Raw genomic sequence first — 24,899 nt, forward strand, 5'->3', positions numbered from 1 at the left:
AGGGTGACCCAAAATGGCAAAGATACCATAGCTTTCACCATTAGGTGACTATGCACAAGTGGGCATCTTAGAGAAGTTGCAAACTGGAATAAAACCTAAATATTATTGAAGGAAACATAAGGCACGGCATCACAGAATCATAAAAAATTAGGTTTGGAAGGGACCTAATTCAACCCGCTGATCAAAGCAGGACCAGCCTTAAAAACCTCCAAGGATGGAGAGTCCACCACCTCTCTGGGTAGCCCTTTCTAGTGCTTCACCACCCCCCTAGTGAAAATGTTTTTACTAATATCCAACCTAAACTTCCCTTGCTGCAACTTGAGACCATTGCTCCTTGTTCTGTCCTTATAGTATCATTATAGTGTGAAACTAGAAAGCATTGTGGCATCCCAATTTATTAATGTTAAAATCAGCATAAACAAGTAGCTATGAAGCTGCACATTTCTTTGTGGATAAAGGGAATGTTTAGAAAGATTAAAAATAAATAAATGTTCCCAAATGTTTGGAAGGAACATTTTGCTTCAGGACATAAGCCAAAGATTAATTCCTGGGGTGAAAAATTCATTCCCCCTAAACAGTGTTATCCTAAAATCGGGTACGTTAGGGTTTCTTTCACTTTCCCATCTCATTAAGGACAGGATGCTGAACTAGATGGCTCTTGGTTCAATTTGGTATGGAAATGCTCATGCTCTTCTATCATGCTTTTCCATGGGTGTAATAGCTGAATGGGACATTTACATTTTCTGACATCATATGGCTGTAATTCTGTGTCCCAGTATAAATTCCTGTCAGTAGCATCTTCAAGTCATGTGACAGGGGAAAAGCAACTACTTAATTTGTATCTATAGAGAGGAGGCTGAATGGGACATTTCAGACTTCATTAAAGCATTGCTGTTGAAGAGTTTGAACTAAAGCGTTTTTTCTACTTAGATATACACTGACTCTGTAACCCCACGCCATGGGTAGTGGTGCCAGCTCAGAGAGTAAAGAGTCAGCCAAAAGATCAAAGGAATTGGAGAAGAAACTCCAGCAAGATGCAGAGCGGGATGCCAGGACTGTCAAGCTTCTTTTGTTAGGTAAAACAAAAGTATATTACTCTATGATTTTATTTTAAAGTAAACAGTACTGTAAAGGGATAAATGCAAACATGCTTTCTGATCCTTCAGTGATACTAGACACTTGACTGAACAGGTTTATTATACTGAATCTATTCCATTTTAAGTATCTTAAATCCCCAGCATAAAGGAAGAATTCGAGGAATGATCACTCCTGTCAGAACAATTATAAAGAGCAAACTCTTTTTTTTTAATGCAGGGGATAGTGCAGAAAGCAAAGGGTAAAGGTGCAGTAAATACAACACTTACACATAGATTTAAGGAGGCGATTGATTTAAAATACAGAAATGACATGCCATCAGCTAATGAAATTATCATTAATTTTTATTAGTGATTGTGAACTTCACATTGATTGTTAAGAAGCAGGGAATGACTGTAGCAGGAGACAATAACCCAAGCAATGAATATTGGGGCTATATATGAAAAAGCTTTCAATTTACTAAGTCCCCATTAGTATGATATGCACTTCTATATATTTCTGAACATTATTCTTATTCATATCTAATAGTTCAATATTTTGCATCACTAAACATGTGTTTGCTTGAGTGTATCAGAATACCGGTTGTGAGCCAACGTTCATATTTTTTTGTTATAGCTGCTTTTATTAAATACTTACAAAGGCCTTGAAATGGGCCCCATAATATAAATATCTGGCAGATCCTCAGCTAAGATAACTCAGCAGAGATCCTCTGACTATAGTTTTAGCCTAAATTATTTATATCAGATGAGAGTCTAACTATCATTATTAAAAAAATAAATCTAGAATTAGCAAAACCACCCAGTTACCTTCAGCAGCAAGGAGCAGTTTAGTTTCTGTCTTGAACATTCTGCATGGCATCTTCAGCCCTGCGGGGAATAAAAAGATCATTTGTGCTACAGCCACACAAGCTACTTGGAAAAATTAAAGCTGTTTGAAAGACCTTTTTAAAATATATATATATATAGAAAATGTTGTATTTTGCCAAAACCCCAAAGGCTGAAAGAGATTTTAACTTAAATGTGTGTGTGTCTCTCTCTCTTACTCTCTATACATGACTATTCTAGATACAAATCCTAATGTGGTCAAAATACAGACAGAGAGACAGATACAGGATTTTCTGTAGTGAATTAAAACATAGTCCATTTAGTCCACTATCCTGTTTCTGATTCTATTTCTATGCATTACTGTGAGTTTGAGAGGAAATATGAGTAACCCAGTAGAAGGCACTTGTTGAGTAAACTGCCTCTGAGGAAATTTTCTCCCTAAAACTTTATTATTTAAAGACAAAGTATATAACCCATCCAAAAATCTTGGTCTTTTAGTATTTATTATCACCATGTGGGTGTTTTGTCTACTGTTCAGTCCTTTTTACAACCTTTTTAACTATCCCTGGGGACATACTGGGCAACACGTCCTGCAGGTCAGTTGTATGCTATATGGAAAAGAATTTCTTTTTTTTCAAATTTCAATTTCTGTTTTCCAATGTCATTGAAGGTCTCTTTGTTCTTCCATACCAGGGGTAGGAAAATGACAGTGACTGAACAACTTTCTTTAAACCGTCCATTATTTTGTTTACCTTCCCTAAGGTAAAGACAGAGTTTTTCAAAAGAAAATATCCAGGCAAATTTTCTCTTGTAGAACTCTTACAATATGCATTATGAGTTGTCAGCCATCTACTAAAATCCATGTGAAAGTATTGGACAATTTAACTGGTCCTTTTTAAAACAATATAAGAAGCTATTAAGACACCGTTGTGTGCTGGGTCTAGTAGAGAGAGCTGCCCCAGGCCCAGAACCGCAAAGCCACCCTGAGCTCTCAAGATGTACAAGGATACAATGTATGGCTCTTTCTTGATGATCAACCAGAAATGTTGGCAAAGCTAGAGACTGTCCAGCCCCAACAATTTCAGTCTAGATGGAAAGCAGGGACAATAATAAAAAGGCCAAATTTGTTCACGTTATTTTACTTCCATGTTCTGTGCCAGTGTCAACAGAAATGCTGATTACATCCTTTTCATGGAACAAGTACTGGGGTAAAGAAAACTATAGTTTCCCAATTTACATAAGTCTTCTAATGGACAGAAGCATAAAGTTATTTTTAAAACAGAATCCTGTCCAGAAAAAGTGGTCCCATCCCCTACCTCTCACCCAGGCACGCCCATAGATAACACTTGCAGTTATCAGTTAAGGTTAAACTCCAGAATGATAATTAGTCTCCCCATGAACATGTTGAAAGCATAATCCAGAGCTATACTTTGTTCTGTTACATAACATCTAGCTCTCATACTTGACAAGGTGAGGACTTTCTATGTGTTTATACATCAAGTGCAATGTGCACCCTTGACACTGCAGAAACAATCAGCACTAACAACGCAGTAATAATGGGCAAGCCTCAAAAGTGGGAAAGCTCAGTTTCCATTTAGACAATCACAAACAAGCTTAAAGAACTTGCCATGTCTTGAAACCCGTTCACTGTGCAGAAATATCACCCCACACATGGACACTGGTTTACCAGCCACTTCCAGCTCTCTGGGAAGTTGGAACATAGCCACTTACATCAGACAATAGTCTATTCCCTAGAGAGGGCAAGGATTTAGATAGAAGCTGAAAAGCAAGAGAATAAGGTCTGTCAAGCATTTCCAGAAGGCTCTCATCTCCCAAGAACCCTGGATTTAAATTTTCAAGAGTGACTAGTGATTTGGGTGCCCATACTGAGACACCTCAAGCAGGACTACTTTCCGGAAAATGCTGAGCAACCATCTGCTAAATGTGCTAAAGCATCCAGTTTGAGATGCTTAGTAAGGCGTCTCAAACTGGACACCCAAACTCTCATGTCACTACTTAAAATGTAAGCCGCAGGTAGCAACCCCTGGAGATCTCCTTTCAGACACTAAGGCTCACACACTTGGATTTCTACTTTTGGAATGGCTCATTTATGCCTTCTACTCTTGTTTGGAGGAATGACAGAGGAGAACAAGAACTGGACCCCTTTATATTATTAGACACTAAAGAAGCAGACCCCAAGAAACCACTCTGCCAGTTAGGTTGATTGTGCACATCAGTTCTGTCTTCTCCCTGTGCTCCTGGGCAAGGACAGACTGGGACAGAAGCAGGAAGGGAAGGGCTAGTAAGATGTCTGCACCTACTGCTGAGTTTCTTATTCTCATCCTCAGTCAACTACTGGAGATGCAGGTAGCATGTGATTTCCAATCCACTTTCCAGATTCCAGAGGTCTGAATGATATTTGTTAAAACAAAACAAAAAAAGAGAAGAAGAGAGAGAAAAATCCAAAATGTTGGACAGAAGGGGTCAAATAGTATCTTAATAATAAATTCTCAAATGGGATAATTGTCTTCCTCATTCTTCTTATTCACCCAGCTGTTAGATCAACGCATAGAATTTGCAAATTCAAAGAAATGTTGGTACATGACTTTCAAATCAATTCTCAGGCAAAAATATTTCCTCATGATTTGCCTGCCTAATGCTGAATGCTTATCCAAACAAAACCCTTAGTTTCCAGGATAGCGAAACAGGTGCTAATTTGGAGAAAAGAAGAGGGCGGGGGAAAGAAAAAAGCCAAAGTTCTATTGTTTTATCTCACTTTCATCACCAACCACAACATCATAGGTAAAGGTTCTTTAGGGGAATAGGAAAGTGTGATATTCAAAATTAAGTTCATTTTTTTTTTCTCCAAGACTAAGTAAAAAGTTCAAAATGCCAAAGGTCCAGATGATCAAAGCCATTTATGGCCTAGGTCCTCAAAATACTTGGGCAACTAAATAGTTTTGAGGATATAGGCCTGAAAGCCTGAATCCCATTTTCACTTCAACAACACTTAGGCCTATACTTTCAAAGTCAAATAGGCATTTCTTTGCTCACCATTGCAAGACCTATGCACTTCTTTAGCTACGTATAAGCTGTTTACCCACTGTTAACCCTATTTTCATTCAAACGAGGCAAATTTAACTGTTTTATGTTAGCTCTGCAGTAAAGGCATACCCAAGTCTGTCATGAGTACACAAGTTGTATTAGAAACCAGCAGGATAACATCCAGTTGCTAAACACCACCTAGCACCCAGCACAGACTGTCCATCATCTTTAGCAACATATTAACTAGTTATGGTTCCACCTACAATTAATCCATTATTGCCTAAGTTTAAGCACTGCTATTGTCAACACTAGCTATGATTTGACAAAGTGGTAGAAAATTACATGTTAATTAAAGCATGTTGTTGAACAATATTTTCTAATATAGATTATTTTTTCAGTGTAGATAACAATCAACTCACTCCCCAACCATTGCAGTCCTTCCTGTATCTTTCAACTTCTTTCCTCGCTCTTGGTTTTATGCCTTCGGTCATATCATCTTTCATCTTCCTTAACATGCATAGCTGAGAATCCTCCTCCCCCACACACAAACACAGAGTATGGACAGATACCACATTTGCAATGCTAAAAATATGCTTGTAATGTTACTAAAAGCTATTGCACAGACCTCTGTATTGTGACAAAAATGGTGGATCCACTACAAAAATGGCAGACCCACAACAAAAAGATTTTATGAGCCCATCTTTGAGGCTATTTCACATTGCAATGTTTCTGTAGCAAGACATTTTATAGCACTATATATAACATCTGGTTAATTAAAAGTACTATTACAGGGGATTCCTTTGGTCCCCAACAGCCCATAGTCCTCCACCCCCATGCTCCTAGTGGGGTAGGCAGGAGAGAAAGCAACCCACCAAGCTAGCAAAATGGCAAAGAACCAGCCAGGGCCCTGCTACTTCCAGAATGGCTGCCCTAGTGCCACCAGCAACAATGCCAGGGCCTAAATTCCCACCACTATTACCAGAATGATGGCAATACCCAGTGCTCTGGCAGCCACAGTGCAACAGGATCAGCAACCACTGCTGCCAAAGCAGTCCCTCCCCCCCACCCCCCAATCCCTCCTGTGGATGCTGCCTGCCTCCCCTGACCCCTCCCATGGACTCTGCTTGAGCCCCATCCCTGTCTGTGGACCCCTCAGGTCGGGGTCAGGAGTCCATAGGGGGGACTGGGAGGGCAAGCAAGGTTCATTGGAGGGATTGGGGTCAGAAGGGCAGGCAGGGTCCATGGGGGGATAGCTAGGCTCTAGGAGGGTTTGGTGGGATCTGGGGGGCTTGCAGGGTTTGTGAGGGCTCTCTCCCCTACCCCCCCCCAGGACCAAGGGCTATTTTGAGCCCCCTGACCTGCCCCCCCAGATAAATACCCCCCCCACACACACACAAACCAATCTCCCATCCTTTCCCCCACCAGGATTTACTTCCTTGACTCCCGGCATTGGTGAATGCTGATTAAACCAGCACCAGGAGCAGTTTATGGGATGGGGACTTGATGGGGTGAGGTTGGCTGGTCTGTTGTGGGGAGGGTTGTCCATCTGGGAGTTGGGTGAGAGACCAGGGAACTAAAAATAGCCTGGTGCTAGGGGACAGGTAGGAAAATCACGGCTCCAGGGCTGGAGCTGAGGCTGGGGCCCAGGGCCAGTGGCTGTGCTTTCCTAGGCTTAGGGCTGCAATGGGAACTGTACAGAAATTCAGGACAGTTAGATCAATCTAAAAATGGCCAACCCGATCTAAGTTAGACTACCTCAGAGGTAGGGTTAACTCTAGATAAAGATGGCCATTTTTAGACTGATCTAACTTTCCTAGAACTTCTGTACAGTTTGCACTTAAATCAACTTAAATAGGGATCTGAGTGTACGGTCCACACCTGAACAAACTGTGTTAGATTGGGTGGCCATTTCAACACTCTCTAACCTTTCTCTAACCTCCCTGAATGCATGTATGAACCTTTGGTAAACAGGCTCCCCTGAGGAGAAGGGGACAGAGTACTGCTCTGTTGCTCCAAGGCTGGACAGCAGGTCTTTGGGGCACCAGTATAGTCTTCCAATCAGGGGGCTGGAATGCCTGTATGCTCCCATAGTGCTATATTTTTGTAGTGCTACAAAGTGCTCAGGCAAATTAACATCTGTCCACAACCACACCCACTTCTTATTCACCATCCACATCCTTCAAATCCCGCTTCAAAATATATTTATTCCATGAAGTCTCAACAATAAAATCCCCATAACCATCCAATAAGAGGCAATGATTTGTATAGGTGATATCTTTAATTGGACCAACTGTATAGTTAAGAGGGATTTAAACAAGATTGTGGCCATAAAGCACCATTCTTCAAGTCTATATTTGTTTATTTTACACTACTTATGCTTGCGAATGGTGACTTGATTCTAATGCATAATACACATTTATTTTGTATGAAAAAATGTGCAATGCTAAATAATAAAATAATCAAGCTCAATTGAGTTCACTTTGCTTAATAAGTGACTACATTTTTGAGCTGGAATAATCATTCATAACCTTTGGAAGTGCTATCTTCCAGTTGTCAGTCATTCCTAATCAACATTATTCTTTAAAATGATCAAAGGGCCAAGTTCTTCCTTCATAGGACTAATTTAGCAAAGGTCATCGGGAGTAACTTGGCTTAAAGCAATTTAAAGCTGTGCTGCAGTATTTCATATTTTAAGAAACCATGCTGCCTTTACAATTTATACTAGTCTGGGCAGAAATTAAGAGTTAACATGGCCTAATATAGGTAAACTTAAAAAAAAAAAGCATAGTTTTGCTTCAAACCAGGACCCAAGCACTAAAAGTTTATGTAATCTCTATCCTTCCAGCTCAAATCTTCTGACTGTAATACCACAAGAATAAACTTACTGACAAGATTCCCAAAACTATGTCACAGAGAATGGGTCAGGAATTTTCAACAACATGTTTCAGTTTTGGTTCATTAGAAAGGTCACTTAAGTCTGTTACAGAATATCTGGTGAGAACCAGAGAGGGGCACCCCCGAATGATTAGGGCATCCAGTTATTCCAGGTAAGTACTCTAGGCATTGAGCAACAGAGACAATCTCTCTCTCCCTATCATGGGCGAAGATGAGCACACACACACACACTGAATATAAGTGGCATGGTTTCACCAGAAAAAAATTGTTTTTTTATAGCACTCACTACATATATAGTATCCCCAAGTCTTTTGTTAAAAGAAATCAGGTTGCCTTTGTACCCCAATAAAAATGAAATCTCAAAATGTTTTAAAAAATAAAATTTTGTTGGCCTGTTTCAAAAGTGGTCACTGACTCTTGGATGGCTCCATTCTTGAGAAGTCTTTCGTGAGGAACCTTTTGGTTTACTAATTTGAGGCACTAAAGACTTGAGGCCACTTCTGAAAATGGTAGCTCTGATTTTTTTAGGTCTTGAAGACATGAAGTACAAGAAAAGAGTCATGGATGACTATATCTGGTTCCTGGCAAGCTTGGAAAATAGCCATATAATACTTTTTAAAGTTAATTGAACTTTTCACAGAAAGAAATGAGGTTTGGCTTGAGCTGTGGGCCCAGATGAGCCTCAGTTCTTTTTTATTCAGAACAGTTGGGCTATGTTATCACTTCTTCCCTGGGTCTTCAGAAGGGAGCAGTGGTGACCAAAACCCTATAAACCCTTGGGCAGCAATTTAAGTGCTATTGTGGCTCTGAGCTCATTGTACTCAGTTATTGAAGTCCTGCTGTAGAGGGGGAGGAGGGGAATGTATGTAGAGTTATAGTTCTGTTATTTTTTACCTTATCCTGAATGACCTGGCAAATGGAGTTAGCTGGACTTGAAGGAATAAGGATAGATGCAAAGTTACAGTAGATTGTTTCTGTCCCATCCCCTTGAGAGCTAGTGCATCTATGAATGCCTGGGAACTGAGCTTAATTGCTCTATGTAGTCCATTATTTTGTTTTTATTGCTGGGTGATACATTAAAAATATATGCAGATGAGCAAAGATGCACCCATAGGATAGAAATCCCAGATCAGCTCATTTGACCTTGAACAGGAACTCATTTCCATATTATTTTCACTAACATCTTCCAGCTCCCTCCCTGCCCCTGCCCCCCGCAGCATGTGTACTTTGCATGAACGTCAATTTTATGAGTTTTCAAACTGAGGCCAGCAGGGGTGCATGGGGATTTGTTTCATCTTCCAAGGGTATTAGGAAGATACTGAATAACCCATACCAAATTTGCAATTTCCAGATGCAAAACTGATTGTTGACACAGTCGTAATTATTCACAGTGAGTGGCAGATGGCAGCAGCGGCTAACTTTGCATAATCTCAATATTTTTCACCAGCGCTTTTTGTAACTCATATTAAGAATTTCAGAACCTGTTTTGCATATGTCTTGCTATTGGTTGTGATTCATTTGCTTAAATTAATCACTGACATTTAAGTGCTATTCAATTTATAAAATCCGTTTAGAAAATGTTTGTAATCAATTCATTCAGTTCATCCAGTAAGCATCACTTAAAATAGCTACAGCCTGACTGGCCACAGGGCAAAAACGGATGCAAGTCAAAAATACGTTGCATCCACTTTGCATTCTTGAAATAAATGACTACAGACAGGGCAGGGCAATGGAGAATCACATACTTCAAAATTAGCTCCAAAATTATGGCCTTGTTCAACTTACAAACAGTTGGGCCAGATTGTGGTAGGTAATTTACTTACCAGGACTTGCTTCTCCCTGTTAGCAACTCTGGTAAGTAACTGCAGCTACCCTTGCTTTGCAGTAGGAGAAGCCATTCTTCTTCACCTGAATAGAAAGACTGGGTCATCCAGTTATATGAACCCAGACCTGACCAGATCTAGATCTCAAGTCCACAACTGACTTTTAGTCAGCAGATGACTGCACCCAGTTAAAATCTGGAGGTAACATTATCCATTACACTTAGACCACTTAGATACTAAGGGCACTTAAAATGTGAAGATGCTTACAGATGTTATCAAAGAAACGAAAAACTTTGCCAGAAGTGCATGTCAGATCAACTCAGGTTCACAGCATCTGTATAGACTGGACATTTCAGTGGAGCTTTTTTCACATTTTTATCCAATAGCTGATTCAATCAACTATTAGATAAAAGCGTCAAAAAAGCCCCACTAACGCAGCTGATCTATCATTGGGCAAGTTCAACTAATGAGATGTCTGTCCTGGGTATGTACTGGACTCAGCATGAGAGCTTATGGAGTTTAAAGTGCCTTTTTTATGTCTGTAAGCAGCCTGCGCATTCACACATTAAAGCTTGTTAATTCATGCTAAGTGCCTTCTCAAAGTTATACTACATCAGGCAAGGTTTAACTCTGGGCCATGCTACCAAGCTCATGCCAGGGTAACTTCAGTCCTCTCCATGGAGATAAAACAAGAAATTTGCAGTACTCCAGCATCCCAGGAAGCACCACTCCCAGTTCACAGTCCCCCCTCTTCTCCCCTCCCCCAATGCCAGAGCAGTGATAGACCCCAGGTGTCCTGGCTCCTAGCTACACCTGTAGTAGCAAGTCAGAGCTGCACAGGCAAGGCACAATATTAACCCTTAGAGTATGCGGTGAGCAGTCACATGGTATCTTCAATGCTGCTGAACATTCAATAGCTTTACTATGGTCTAAGTGTAACATATAGCTTCACCCTTGGTCAATACGGCTCCGGGAAGACATGGAGTTCTTCCTGAGCTGTGTCAGCGGCAAAGTCAATTGGAATCCAATAGTTTCACTCATGCCACTCTCTGATTTTACCTCACAGTACTTGGTTATGGAAAATACAAGGCAGAGCAAGATAACTACACCAAGTTTGTGTCCATAATGCCTCTGAGTCCATCAGCCAGGGAAATACCAAATGTCCACATTCTCTTCCACAAAAGCCATTTGCTTTCTTGTGCGGAGAGAGGCACCTGCTGCACTTTGTGGAACAATCAGAACTCAGACTTCTGTCACACTCCAGGGCAGGAGATTGTGGACAGCTCCCCCAGAAGGCAGCATGACTCAGAATTAAGGGTATCATTTGCCTACTTTTTATCCATTAAGAGCTTTCCGCTGCTTTACCCACCTCACTGGATGTTGATAAAACCCAAATCTGCCCCTGCATCTTTTTTCTCTCTCTCCCTCTGTGCAGCCATACAAACTTACGGAGTTTGCAAGGATTATGTTTAATGTCTAACAGAGTTAATTGTGCATCAGTCAACTTTTTGAACTTTTTCTTTCTGCAGGTGCTGGAGAGTCAGGGAAGAGCACCATTGTGAAACAAATGAAGTAAGTTTATGACTATGTAGATGAAGCAGAGAATGTGACTATGTGCAGCATAAAACTATGAGTTGTTATAGTGACTTTATTTTTCAATAACATGCAAAAGAAATAATTAAAAAGATTGTCTTGGTTATTCAGCCCAGTAAAACAAGGCCTGACAGGGAATCTGACTGCTCTTTACAAATGTATCAGGGTAATAAGCAACTGGGAGGGGAAAATGCATTTAAATTAGAGGACAATGCTGACACAAAAACAAAGTTGTTAAACTAATCTGGAATACCTGTGGGCTAGAAACAAGAAGTTGTTTTTCATCATCAAAGGAGTAAGGTTCTGAAACAGCCTCCCACTACAAGTAATGGAAGAGCTGGTTTAAAGTGGGTGCTTGATCAATTAATGAAAGTCCTCTGCAATAGTAGAAGACTACATTCATTGAAGCAGGAGGTCACTGAATGCAGTTGGAGTCCTTTGAATTAGATTGGAACATACAAAGAGAGCAGAGACAACCTATTAGCTTGCTAATGAAACCTATCTGATAAATCTTGCATTGATGCAACACCTACTAGAGTGAAAGGGAGTCTTCCCACTAGCTTCAACAGGATTTGCAGCAAACTGTAGATATCCTGTTAGGGAGTGGCAGTCAGTAGATAACCATTGATTAGTACACACTTGCTCTAATTCATACTCATCACCACACCCCCTTGCAAGAAGAAAGATTGTTTTTGACTCTGAAAGTTTTGGGCCTGCCCCCGAAACACTCACTGGAGATTGGAACAGAAAGGTATTTGGATTTTGCTACTATCCAAATAGCCTAGAGCTGTAACAGCTATGACAGCCATTTACTTAAGGGCCTGGTTCTACTTGCATTGAACCTTGGCTTATTTCCATTGACTGCAAAGGGAATTGAGTTACACAGTGAATGAACTTCATGGATTATTCTATTATAAATCATAACTTGACAGTTCAGGGTTCTTAAGATGTAATGAAACTGGCTAGGACTCAATAAATCATTTCATTTTCTCATTTTCAAATAGCCAAAGTAGCCAAAGTAGAGACTGCATGTCTGATTTGAAGAAGTAGCTCAACTGTACCAAGTCAGTAGCAACATAGCTCATACTTAAATGCATAACCCAAATCCTCCTGTATATATAATCTTGTAAAACCTTATAGGTTTATCTAGATTTCTTTTTCTAAATAGTCATTAGGCAAATACAGGGAGATTGGAAAACTGCAAAGCTGAGAGCACTGTGAACATGTCCTCAGCTAATTAGCAGCAACCTGTTCCAAGGAAAACATTTTTTAGCAAGAGAAATTTTAATAAGTGAGCTACTTCATCCCTTATTATTTTTCTCTCTCTCTCACAACCTTATTGACATATTTAAATAGCAACTTAGACTGTATTATGTGTTGGGGAAAATCACAGAATGATAGAAAAATACCACAATAAAAATAATTTTCCTTTTTGTTCTACTGATTATGTAGAGACACAATCTCAGTATCACCAGCAATGCTTTCCCAACTTCCCATTTTCTATGAGATGTCTTACGTTGTACTGTTCTCCTTGGGCACATCTGAACATGCAGTTTAACATGCAGTAGCCTATTTTACTGCACATTATAGTGTCACAGCAAAAACCATCCTAATATGGTAATGCACAGTAAAATTAGGCTGCTATGCAGTAAGCATCACTAAAAAAAGTATGTTTTCACTGCTGCACATTAGGGCAGCCTAATGCACATTTAGTTAGTACCTCACATTAGAAAACGTTTATACTCGTGCTTCAGGAGTGAGGGGAGGGTGCTTTAATTAGAGTGACTCAGAGGGTCACTAATTAGAGATTCACTCTAATTAAAGCGCCTGGAGCATCTCATGTATCAGTGTCCTCATGCTTCAAAATGGTGGTGGAGACACTTTATCTGAAGCTCATCAAACGAGCTTTAGATAAAAGTGTTCCTGCCACCATTCTGAAGTGTGGGGATGCTGATACATGAGATGGAGGAGGCTGCTGGAGCACACTTCAACTGACCTGATTAATTGAATCTGCTCCAATGCACTGGAATTGCAGCACAACAGAACAGCCTCCCTGCTTGTGTATAAGGACCCAGAGGTACTAAATTTAATGTGCCAGAACAAAAACTCATTAATGAACATGTAGATGTACACCTTATGAATAAAACTGAGAGGCAGAGTCAATTAGTTCACATGGGGCACATCTACACAAGATGCTGACTGCTCAGTAGCATGCCACAGCATGGACAGTGCTAATAAGCTACTGTGCAGTGCTATTAGGCTACTGCACAGTAGCATCACCTAAAAGATGTTCTTCAGCACTTTGTAAGTACTAAATAAATGCACAGTTACCAGAGTTAGAGCAGCAGTACCTGCAAGCATTTTTTAGGTGATGCTACTGCACAGTAGCCTAATGATATGTTTGGTTTTACAACTAGAACAAGTACTAAATAAAAGCACAGTATCAGCTTTGCAGTAGCGTCTCATGTAAACACATCCACTGCTCTAATTCAGCAGTTTACCCTATTCAGCCAAACATGTCAGTAAGTACTTAATTCACATGGAAGTTGTACATAAATTCATCCTTACTCTGAAATGCATATAAGTATGTTTTTTTCCACCTGGGAAGTGAGAGATGGCTGACAACCACAGTTCTTAATGGCACTGAGAATCAGACTGAAAAGCTCAAGATCACTTTTAAGGCCCCCATGGCTATGAAATGTACAGCTCAGAGTGTGTTCCATACAAAAAATTGACAAAAATGAGGGTTATCATTTTTCTTGCCTTTTTTGCATACTTTTTTTTCCCCATGGACAGTGTCAAGTTTTTAGCAAAAGTGCAAAATTAAAGTATTTGCAGCCAAAAAACAAAACCATTTAGCTTTTGGGCATTTTTTTTTTTTCAACAAAATGTCACACACAGTAAGTATGGTTCACAAATTATGCTATTGTTAAAAGCCCAATTTTTCATTTAAGAAAAAGCATTAATGGACTATTTTTATCCAACCCTAATGAGGTTATTTTGATACAGGTAATATAATATTATAGAGAACAGATGATGCTATTCTGTCTTTTATTGGTCATCTTGCTGGAGACCTGTTCCAAAACTCACTAAAGTCAGAGTCTATCCAAAACCTATTGACTTCAATGAAAAATGTCCTATGAAACTCTGGGTAAATTGACACTGCAGTGAGGAGATACCAGAACTCTAAGATTGGTACCAGAATCGCGGCAGAAGCAGGGTAGATTAGCCATAGCTGAGCTAGCTTGTTTAAACCTATACCACTCATGAATATACACTATACTACTTGGATACACTATAGTGTGGGAGGACATGCCATAGCTCAAGCTTGTGGTGTCTTAACACAGAAAAAAAAGAAACATTTCAAACATGTGTTAACTGACCCTGCCTGTTGCAGCTGAATTAACCACACCTATCTGATAAAAATGGCATCTCCCTACACTTAATAACAGGAGACTAAATTTTCTAAGGTTCACATGTCACTTATTATGAATAACACCTAACGCAACATGGTTTCAACTACATGAGGTTTATGTTAAAGGTTGTTTACTTTCCCAGTTAGGAACAAGGTCAATATTCCTCTGATGCTACGTAGAGACATTCAAAAAGCGCAAGGCCGAATCAATCCAAGTTATACAGTTTTCTGTAAGCGGCGTAGTTCAGATTGGTAGTGAAGAGAACACACATTTGTTCCTTGGTGGGGGAAAGGGAAAACGTTAGACTGGGTTCTGCCATTTTTAAACCAGTATGTGTGTCCTAAACTCCTGTTCTGCTATGGGTATAGACTAGTTTGTGACTGCTTACGTTGGTAAAAGTGTAATGTCTGTACCAGGCCCAAGTGTTAATAACTGATGTTACCTTCTGAGCATTTCAACATGACAACACTGGTTTTCAATCTTTTTTAAAAGAAGTTCATGCCCCCAAACTGTACTTGTATATGTTTCTCTCCTTGCTAAAGGCATGTTAAAAGTTTGCTGCTGCCTTAGAAGTCCACAGGGTAGATGACATGGAAGCTGCCAGATCAAGTAAATATAAGTATACATATATAAAAAGCCTCAAGAAAAACCAAGGGCTCTTTTCCTCTAATTACAGTAGCATATTTTATTTTGGGTGTTTATATTTTCTTGGTCCCTTTGTTCTACAAATGTTCTGAAAGATAAAACAAAAAGCTTACATCGGTTGTTTTGGGATTATAAGCATCTTTGTCTCTCGTTTGATCTCATTCCCTCAGATATTTGCAACTCCACCGCGAAAAAAATCCCAGACATTTTTTTTTTCAGTGCCACAACTTCCACGTGGACCCTACTGCTTTCTTTGCCATGACAAGCTAAAACAGCCAGCCTCAGAATTTGCATGTTCTGTGGCCTGGAGTTTCCTTGCATTTCCTTCCATCATTCATACTAAAGCACCTGTTCTCAGTACTGAGCCAAAATGTTTTGAAAATGTATCTGATTTTCCCCCCTGTAAAACATGCTGTAACCACAACGGTTGAATTGCCACTCAGCTGGGTGACCTACTTTGCCTGTTATGAGCATGTGGACATTTCAAAATGATCCCAAAATGTCTTCGCTCCCCACCCCTCCCCAATATCTCACACTGTCATGGACCCTCCACAATACATAAAATTGGGACATATGCAACTCTTCTTCCTTCTTGAAAGTTTTTACAAATGCTTGAGGTCTTTCTCATTTTGGGCCAGATGTAAACCACTGGCATCAGTGGGAGTCCCTGACTTCAGTGGGCTTTGAAACACTATATTTTCTTGCATACAGCATATACCCTTCATCTCCTCCCCAATACCTCCCATATATAGTATGCATTTTGTTTTGAAGAGAAGCCAGAAGGAAAAAAAGACATGATCTTTGTGGCTATGAGTAGCAGCAGCTAAGGACCTGAGCCACCTCCCAATTCTGCTACCAGCCCACATGCGAGGATGCTGGGTCTGGGCCCACATGCCCAGTCTAACCCTATTCTCTGGCTCTGGGGATGCACACTGGGTGACAAACTCACATGCTGAATCTGGGACACCATGCTGAGTCTCTTACCCATTGTGCTGGCTCTGGGGTCCAACCCCATACGCTAGGTCTATCTGTGGACTAATCACCTACACACACCATCCCCTCTCAGAGCTATGCCAATTAATGCTGCCACTGTGCTGCCACTGCTCTCCCACCGCCAAATTTCTGGATCCATGGGGATCCATTTTTCTTGCAAATATTGTGCGCATCAATTTTAACCAGCTGGTTCGAGGGGAAAGACATGGGTCATATGCATGAAAATACAGTAGATTCTAAATATTATTTTAATAATATAGCTGAAGCTACTAGCCCCTTTAGGTGCTAAAATCTAACCTGGACATATTATAGAGCATTTTCTTGTCTATCACTGCATGCAACTTTGCATCTCCTGTTCCTAGCTGCAGAAGAATAATAGGATGCATGGACAGGTTTTATTTATTATTAGTCAGCTTCCCTTCTTTGACAGTGATGGCCTGTCTTCTACATTAATATTTCTACCCAAAAAACCCAGTTCATTTAGACGTAGTCTGTCAAAGCTTTTACTCACCTGTGTAGTGAGTAAAGATTCCCCCTCCTCTTTCCAATCAGGTTGTAGCTCTGGGCCGTAGGAGTAGGAACTGCCTTTCTCCTACTCGATATCCTGTCCTCTGCTCTGAAGCCACAGAGGGGGCAGGGTGGAGGGAACCGTGTTGTACTTGCTAGCCCAACTGTGTGGCTCAGTGGGACAGGGGAAAGAGAAAGAGTGGGCACCAGAAAGAGATGAAGTAATTTCTCCTCTAGAACTAGTGAGGAGCTGTGTGTCTTCCTATGATATAATCTAATCTCTATGCTGTTCCTGTAGCTGTGCAGCTCTGTGTCATTGCAAAGCTGCAATCCACCCCTCAGCATAAGATTAATTGACTTTTCTGTTCAACCTCCCTGTCCATCTGGCTATGGATTACAACACAGAGACAAGTCCCCTGTAACAATCTAGGTGCCACTGAGCCCTACAGGAAAATTGCAGGGGGATCCCTCAAAAAGCAGACAGGTTTCTCAGTTTTCCTGACGTTGTGCAAATGGTTTACATAATGAAAGGAGGAAATAGAAATGGGATGATTTCTTGAATAAATAACTCAGGGCACATCTACATGTGCCACTGTGGTGATGTTGTTACTGCGCCATGTAACAATCCATACTGCGCCGAATGTGTGATGCACAGTTATTTTTAGCAGCTACTTTGCTGTAGCAGCGTGCTATACCAGGGGAGTGCACTGGTATGGCAAAGTAGCTACTGGCCCTGTGGAGATGCCCGCGGATGCCGCGTTACTGTAGTGCATTGCTATAGTGACAGCATTACATGTAGTCGTGCCCTCAGAGTAGGAAAACATCACAGCAATTATGGCTGTAATCTAAAGAAGACTAATAAAAATAAAAGTGAGATTAAAAACAGATAAAGAAACCTCTATAGTAATAAATGGATTAGGAGTTAAAGTAGTGTACACGTATACAGAGAGTTGTACACAAACATCCAGTGTGGAGGAGTATCAAGAAGATTAAGATCAGTAGATAAGAGAGCTTTAAAAAGTGAGGAGGAAAGAAAAATTTACCACTGAATATACTTGAATATATTCAATAGTAAATGTTTTAAACATACATAGAATAGAGCTGTGATGCCAAATAAATAAAAGGAAGAGAGTTTTCAGCAGACTAATGGGAGCCTGTCAGGAGATGGGACAGGAATTTGTGCCTGTGCAACGACGTACGACACAAAGAGTTTCCATGGCTGCACCCACCAGCTTCCAGGCCATGAACAGTTCCTTGCTAGTATATGAACCACCCCACAGGTGGCAGAGGGAAAGAGTCCGTCTCACATAACTCCACCACCCAGAAGAGGAGAAGCAGTAGGAGAAGCATATGCAACACATAATTTTTTTGCAGATCTCTTATCTTTCTGAGATGTGTTGTTACGTTTCCTGAACAGCAAGTGTCTTTTCTGAACCTGCTTACATGAACTTCTTCTTCAAGCACAGTGCAAAAGCACAAAATCCAGTTCGTCTGGATTCTTTCCCTTAAAGTCATCTAAGATCCATTTTTCTGTTTGCAACACAGGATCATCCATAAAGATGGTTTCACAGATCAGGAGCGCAAGGAGTTCAGGCCCATCGTTTACAGTAACACACTGCAGTCTATCCTGGCTATCGTGAAGGCAATGTCCACATTAGGAATTGCTTATGAAAACCCAACCAGTATAGTGAGTATCATGCATGCCACTCCTTTTGAAAAAGGTTCAAGTGTATAAACTTTTGTATCAAGGTAATGAATTCTTGGGGGCTAGCAGGAACAGTTAAGAAAGTTCAACCATTGCTTTGCTCTAGTGCAGTGTTTCTCAACCTGTGGGTTGTGACCCAAAAGTGGGGTGCAAGAATATATGAAGGGGTCATGAACAAACTTTAAACATGGTTTAAACAGATTTTAAAAAGAGATACTCCTTTAAAGAACAAATGTGGGAAACTGAGCTTTTCCCTTGCAGGCTGGCAGAGCTCCAGCCTGAGGGGCTGCTTGGGGGCCCCCATGCCCCACACATGGCAGGGCTGGGGCCTGGAGCTTGGGGAGGGGGCAGGGGCAGTGGGTCAGGAGTGAGGGGCACTGGGTCAGGACTGCCCACTGATGTTTACAAATGGGTCCTGGTACAAAAAAAAATGTTGAGAGCTTAGTGGGAATGTAATGCTGCTCGAATTATTCTTGGGACAAAACTATGCTTATGAAACACATTCAGTCTTAACGTCCCAAGGCTAAAACCCAGAAATCTGATGTTTCAAGTCTACCCCTTTGAGTAACACATTACTGTACACAACTGATGAGAGCACAACCAAATAAACCGGCCTCCATTATTAAAGAAATGATAAAATCCCAGAGCATTTCTTTGTAGTTGCTAACTACTCTGTTCATTGCTGTTAAGAATGGCAGTAAATGTTTCCTTTTTATAGACATAGTTTGTACTTAGTTGAACCTGAAAGAGCCCTAAGCTAGAGGGGACTAGCTAGAAGGGGTGTGCTGCCCCCTTGTGGTCCCAGAGCTCTCCTTTTGTACAGAAACTTCACACTAACTGCAAGGGGACACCGCTTTTCTGCTCTTCTATGCAACTGGAAGGTTTTGTCTGCTGGTATACTGATCTTCTCCTTCCTCTACCCTTTTTAACACTGTTGATTAGGTCACCTTGCACTCCCTGAGCTCACCTCGAGGGTTTTAAATGTAACCTACAGAGTGTGATCATGGAAGTAGTAAAAGAGAAGAAAAGAGCTTCACCACCTCTCCCCATTCATGCCGCATCAGTTATCTTACAGCTCTGTTATGTGCTGATGCTGCATACAGATAATGAAAATGTTAGATCTCTTCTTTTGATAAATTGACTTACAAGTAGTCCCCACGTCCTCCTATAAAAGAGTATCTTACTTCATAGTTGGCACGCAGAATTGTTATTACTACTGAAGGAAACAACAGGGAAAAAATAAAGGAAGGGACACATTTTCCTTCTCTATATTATGACTACTCTTTGCCAACATAAGTACATATTGTTGAGAACTTCTCCAATGCTCGAGTGTAGCCAGAATTTCAGCTCATTTTTCTAATTTTGGCAGGTTTTCCCTATTCCCCAAAGTTATCTTAACATGAATTGCAGGTGCTTATCTGAAATTTGTTCTTGTTCTGAAAGTCATTTTGTCAGTACAAAGGCATATGGTAATTTGGTCTAAAAAGAATAAACAAACACTTCATGGGTTGCTAAAAGTTAAAGCTAACATAAAAACTGACAAACTCAATGTATCTCTTTTCTCGTTTTCATTTGAATTTTCAAGTATTAATTTGAATTTTCACACAACGTCCCCCACAGATCCATGAAAAACGGGTTACAAAGTTATTTTCAGAAGCCTGTGCTAATGCAACATTAGTGGCCCGTACCCTTCCTCCAGACACACTGTTGTGAGTGGACCCATGCTCTGGATTCCTTGTATCCTAAGACGGCCAGATTCAGGCAGACAAAGATCACTGTTCCTGCTTAAGGTCTTAATGGCCTAGTGACCTTTATTATGAGGTGGAGCTTGGCAACTCTACTGTCTTACAACTTAAAAACCAATCTTCAACATAAGTTACTCCCTTCAGGTGCTTATGCATTGTCCCTTGGGCTTTTGTCTAACTGGGGCTGATTTTATCATATTGATATAGGAACAACACGGAAAACAAGGAACACAGACCTAGCAAAGATGGTTATCTATCTTTGGAAACACAACAAATGTTTCTGATCCCACTCCCTTTGAGTGCCTACTAGGAGACTTAACTTTGGTCAGTACTGCCTGCCTTCTCTCTTCTTCAGGCCTTTCTTGACATGCAACAATAGATTTACCTTCCTAGGAAACATTCCCAATCTGACCCATTTGGTACGTGTCCAGTCTGAGGCACTCCTGGCCCCACCCTCATTGAGACTTCTGCATAGAGATTCACTGTTTCATGGTAGTTAGGACAACTAGAGCTGTTGGCTCAAGATTGCTCTATTATTGGGGGTTTTTCAGTAGAGCCAATGCATTAGGTATCAAGTGACTACTACAAAAATATATGCTCTGGTCCACAGTAGATATTGCAATACAACACAAAGGTCACACTCCAACATGAAAGTTAAAATGAGAAATGGAGAAATAAGCAGTGTTCACAAAACAAGATAGAGTTCACAATTTGATCCAAACAATGCCCTATGTCACAATACATCTGTCACAATAGCTAACTTAATAGTAGGGGAAAATGGATAAAAAACACTTTTCCCCTCATATTTACTTGTATTTCCAAGTCTTGAGTCACTCAAACAATTGTGATGCCATCAAAGGCAGATTCACAGCAAGCATTACAAAATTATTTTCAGAAGTCCACACTGGTTAGAGAGTGGATTTTGTATAACTTCCATGGGTTATGGAGCTACTACATGGAAAACATTCATTAAACAGCTCGGTTGCATTTTTGCTGAATACAAATTTTGTTAAGTTATCCTTTATACTGTAATAAGCCTGCTCTTGTTCTCACTGAGGTTAATAAGAAAATGTCTCTGTAGGAACAGAATTGCGGGTGTAGTATAACTATATTCTTAACGCAAGCTCTTTATAAATGTAATTGCCATTTCAAATGAAACCTCATCATTTTTAAAACACTTGGGTTTGAGTTTCACTGCAAACTTGAGATTTATATTGGGTAGGTTCAATGTCTCTAATGAATGTCCCTTCTTGGTGAAGCCAGGCCAAATGATTTTTTTTCCATAACACTGTACACACTTTACAATTTCTCATAGTTTTGACCTGAGCAAGGTAATACTCTGGTTTCAACTAGGCCTTGTACTAAGTGGGTTTTGTTCAAACCCAGTACTGAGAGCATGTGAACCTGAGGGGGGTGTCTAAAATAGATTAAAAAAATATTTATGCAAAGCCCTGCAGATGAAATCCAGGGTTTTTTGTCAGTAAGCAACTCATTCATTTGAGAAAAAAACAAAGGAGATGCTATACCAGTTTGTCCAGCATCCATTTGCACTCTGTACTTAACTACTCTGGGGTATAGGAGACCCATTTCTGTCAAACTTCTGAAGAAGATTTGACCGTAGTTTTTGCATTTTACTGAGGACTGAAACAGAAGAGAGACACTAAAAAGAACATAGGGTGTCTTTACACATGTCCCGGGGTAGAGGAGGTGCTTTAATTAGAGCTGATCTCAGGAGCCACTCTAATTAAAGCACCCACAGTGTTGCATGTCTCCAGCATCTTGTGCTTCAAAATGGTAGCAGAGGTGCCTTAACTAAACCTTGTTCAACAAGCTTTAGTTAAAGCACCTCCGCTGCCATTTTGAAGTACAGGGATGCTGAATACATCATGCCAAGGATGCTGGAGCATGATAATTAGCACACTCCAGAAAACTTGATTAGTCTGTAGTCTGCTCCTACACTTGCTAATTAGCACAAATCAGAGCCGGCATCGAGCATGTGTACAGGTGCCCATAATGTCTATAGGACTTTGTCTACTCCCTGGGTTTCAGATATTGAATGATTTGCTCAGTGTTTCTGGCATTTTATCTTTTACCTTTCTTTGCCTTTCTCGTTTTTCCCTGAACAATACCTTCCACCACAAAACTAAAAAAGCTATTTTAATTGCTGTGGTTACTGAATTTATTATTTTGAAGCACAACATAGGGCCCAATTTGTTATTGTTATTCATACTAAGTGAAGGTTGATAAGACTGTCTTCAAGGGGTTTATCTTTTTTTGCCACTGAATATAATATTTTATTAATAATATATTATTTTGTTCTCCTCTCCTTCCTCTATGCATACTTTTCAAAGTTTCTCAAATTTGGGCAAAATTGTCGTGTCAAAATTTCAGTGTTTCATTTTTTCCAGACTGCAATTTTTCCAAGGTTGGCAAATGTCGATATCAAACAAAACAGAACAAGTCTTTAATTTCTAAATATTTTATGTAAAAAATGTAATAATTTTATAGAAACAAGAATTTTATCTTTTGAGGAAACCACAATTTTATGCTCTAAATGTTATAACACCTTTAATTATAATTTAGGATTACCGAGAGAGTCATTTCAGGTGTCTAATTATGTTACATGATTTTCTATGATTTCCACTGCTCTGACATTGTATCAAATGACCTCATTTTAATCACACTTTTTCTTGAAATATTCTTCTAAGCTATTAACTACTGAAAAGAAATCTACAGAATACATTACCTTCAGTCATTTGTTGATGGACTACAAAAGGACACATACAATTAGGAAAGATTATATTTAAAACAAGAACATTTTATTTTATTTTTTTTTTCAAGTACAGTTTCTTTCCTTAAGGATCAGATCGGGAGAGAAATACATTCATTAGTTGGATTCATTTAGCAACCTTTTTTCTGTAATACCCCAAAGCTAGAAAAATGTGTTAATTATTTTCAAAATTGTATTAAAAATGCCCTTAGAAAATATTTAAGTCTAAAGTTTCACTCCTACTTTGGCTCAGGAGACATATTTAGAGATTTCAATACAAGTACTCTGTGTAGCCTTGGTCTGATGTGAGCAGCTATGGTGGGATATAATAGACCCCTGTTACAGGAAGAAGACAGAAAAAAGTTCTCTGCCCCCATTATGTCCAGCTTCAGAGGTGTGCCGGTGTGTGGGGTGATAGGCAATGGGGTCATACAGTAGCGTTACAAATAAGACTGAGATTGAGAAATCCCTAAACCATCATTGTTCATTATAAAACAAGTGTATTTAGGAGGCCAAGTGATATGATATGGTTTCACTCAATTCATTTAAATTTTACTTTAGAAAGATGAAGGACAACTCTACGTTATGGCAAACTCTATGGATGAAGGTACCATGTCTTCTGAGTTGGCAGAAGTCATAAAACGACTGTGGAAGGACCCAGGGATCCAGGCCTGCTTTGAAAGGGCTGCAGAATACCAGCTTAATGACTCAGCTGCGTAGTAAGTTACAAGAATTATAGCTGAATGCTTAATTACTTCTGGGCTGGACCTGTGGAAATAACTCAAACTAGTTGGTCGTTAGCAAGTCCTAAAAGGTTTTTTGTGGGTTTTTTAATGTTCTTTTCTAGAATCTAGAGTACCTAGCATATACAGAATACATAGCGAGAAAGGTGGGGATTTAGCAACCAGGCTTATTTTTGGTCTTCCTATGATGTTAAAATCATGTAACCAAGTGAACAGATATCAATAATAATAGGATGTTTCTTTCATTAGATACATCTATGCTGGAGATAAAAGGTGTTCTTTTAATGTAAGTTAATTTATGTAACCTGAATTAAATTTTCCTTAAATTAAAGGTAGTGCAAGAGCGATTTAGCCATGATGGTCCAGAAACTGAGACACAGTCAAGGACTTCTTAGGATGATATCGTTTATTGGAGCAACTATGTAGTTGGGATAGAGTTAGATAAGCTCTCAAAAGCAAGACATGTCAGAGCTGATGAAGAATATCTTGCATCTGAGAGCTTGTCTAACTCTATCCCAAGTATGTAGTTGGACCAATAAAAGATACCACCCTAAGAAATCCTTGCCTCTCACTTAAAGCTTTTTGTGGAGTCTGGGTTTGATCTTGAACTACTAAGGCGCCCTAGGGAAAAGACCTTAAAGGAGAAATAGAAAGGCAAGAATTGGAGCCAACAGCTGCAGGGCAGATACAGGCCAGAGATCTCTACTGTAGCTGTTCCTGAAGCTGCAAACTCTATGAGGAATGTATCTGCAGTTTTTTCCCTGCTAGCCATATAGGAGAGGGGAGGGGGTGGGGCAGAGAAATCCTAATTTACCACATTTCTGAGTCTCAGGATACACTGGGCAGACCCAGCTCCCATTTTACACCTTTTTCCTGTGCAGTTTTTGGTTCAATTGTTTCTGCAATTCCTCCTACTAGATGGAGTCTGGCTAGAAGTACCTTTTCAGTAGTAAAAAAAATGATAAAGTTTTCTTATCTATTAGAGAAAGGTATAAGTAGCAGCACTGATAGGAAGCTGAAGTCAAATAAATTCAAAGTAAGTGAGGGTACTTACCCACTGAAACAAACTACCAAGGGAAGTAATGAGATTTCCCATTCTT

General features: G+C 40.0%; 1 protein-coding gene across 1 annotated transcript in view; it reads left to right on the forward strand.

Annotated features, from left to right (window-relative positions):
• Window positions 1-943: 943 nt before the first annotated feature.
• Window positions 944-24,899, forward strand: part of GNAT3 (G protein subunit alpha transducin 3) — a 34,197-nt gene continuing 10,241 nt past the window's right edge. Inside the window, exons 1-4 of the mRNA XM_006260159.4 lie at window positions 944-1,076; window positions 11,212-11,254; window positions 18,382-18,523; window positions 23,618-23,775. Of these exons, the coding sequence (XP_006260221.1) occupies window positions 959-1,076; window positions 11,212-11,254; window positions 18,382-18,523; window positions 23,618-23,775 (461 nt within the window). The 5' untranslated portion in view covers window positions 944-958. The remainder of the gene's footprint in view (window positions 1,077-11,211; window positions 11,255-18,381; window positions 18,524-23,617; window positions 23,776-24,899) is intronic.

The sequence above is a fragment of the Alligator mississippiensis genome, chromosome 4 (assembly GCF_030867095.1).
Source record: "Alligator mississippiensis isolate rAllMis1 chromosome 4, rAllMis1, whole genome shotgun sequence".
Lineage (NCBI taxonomy): Eukaryota > Metazoa > Chordata > Crocodylia > Alligatoridae > Alligator > Alligator mississippiensis.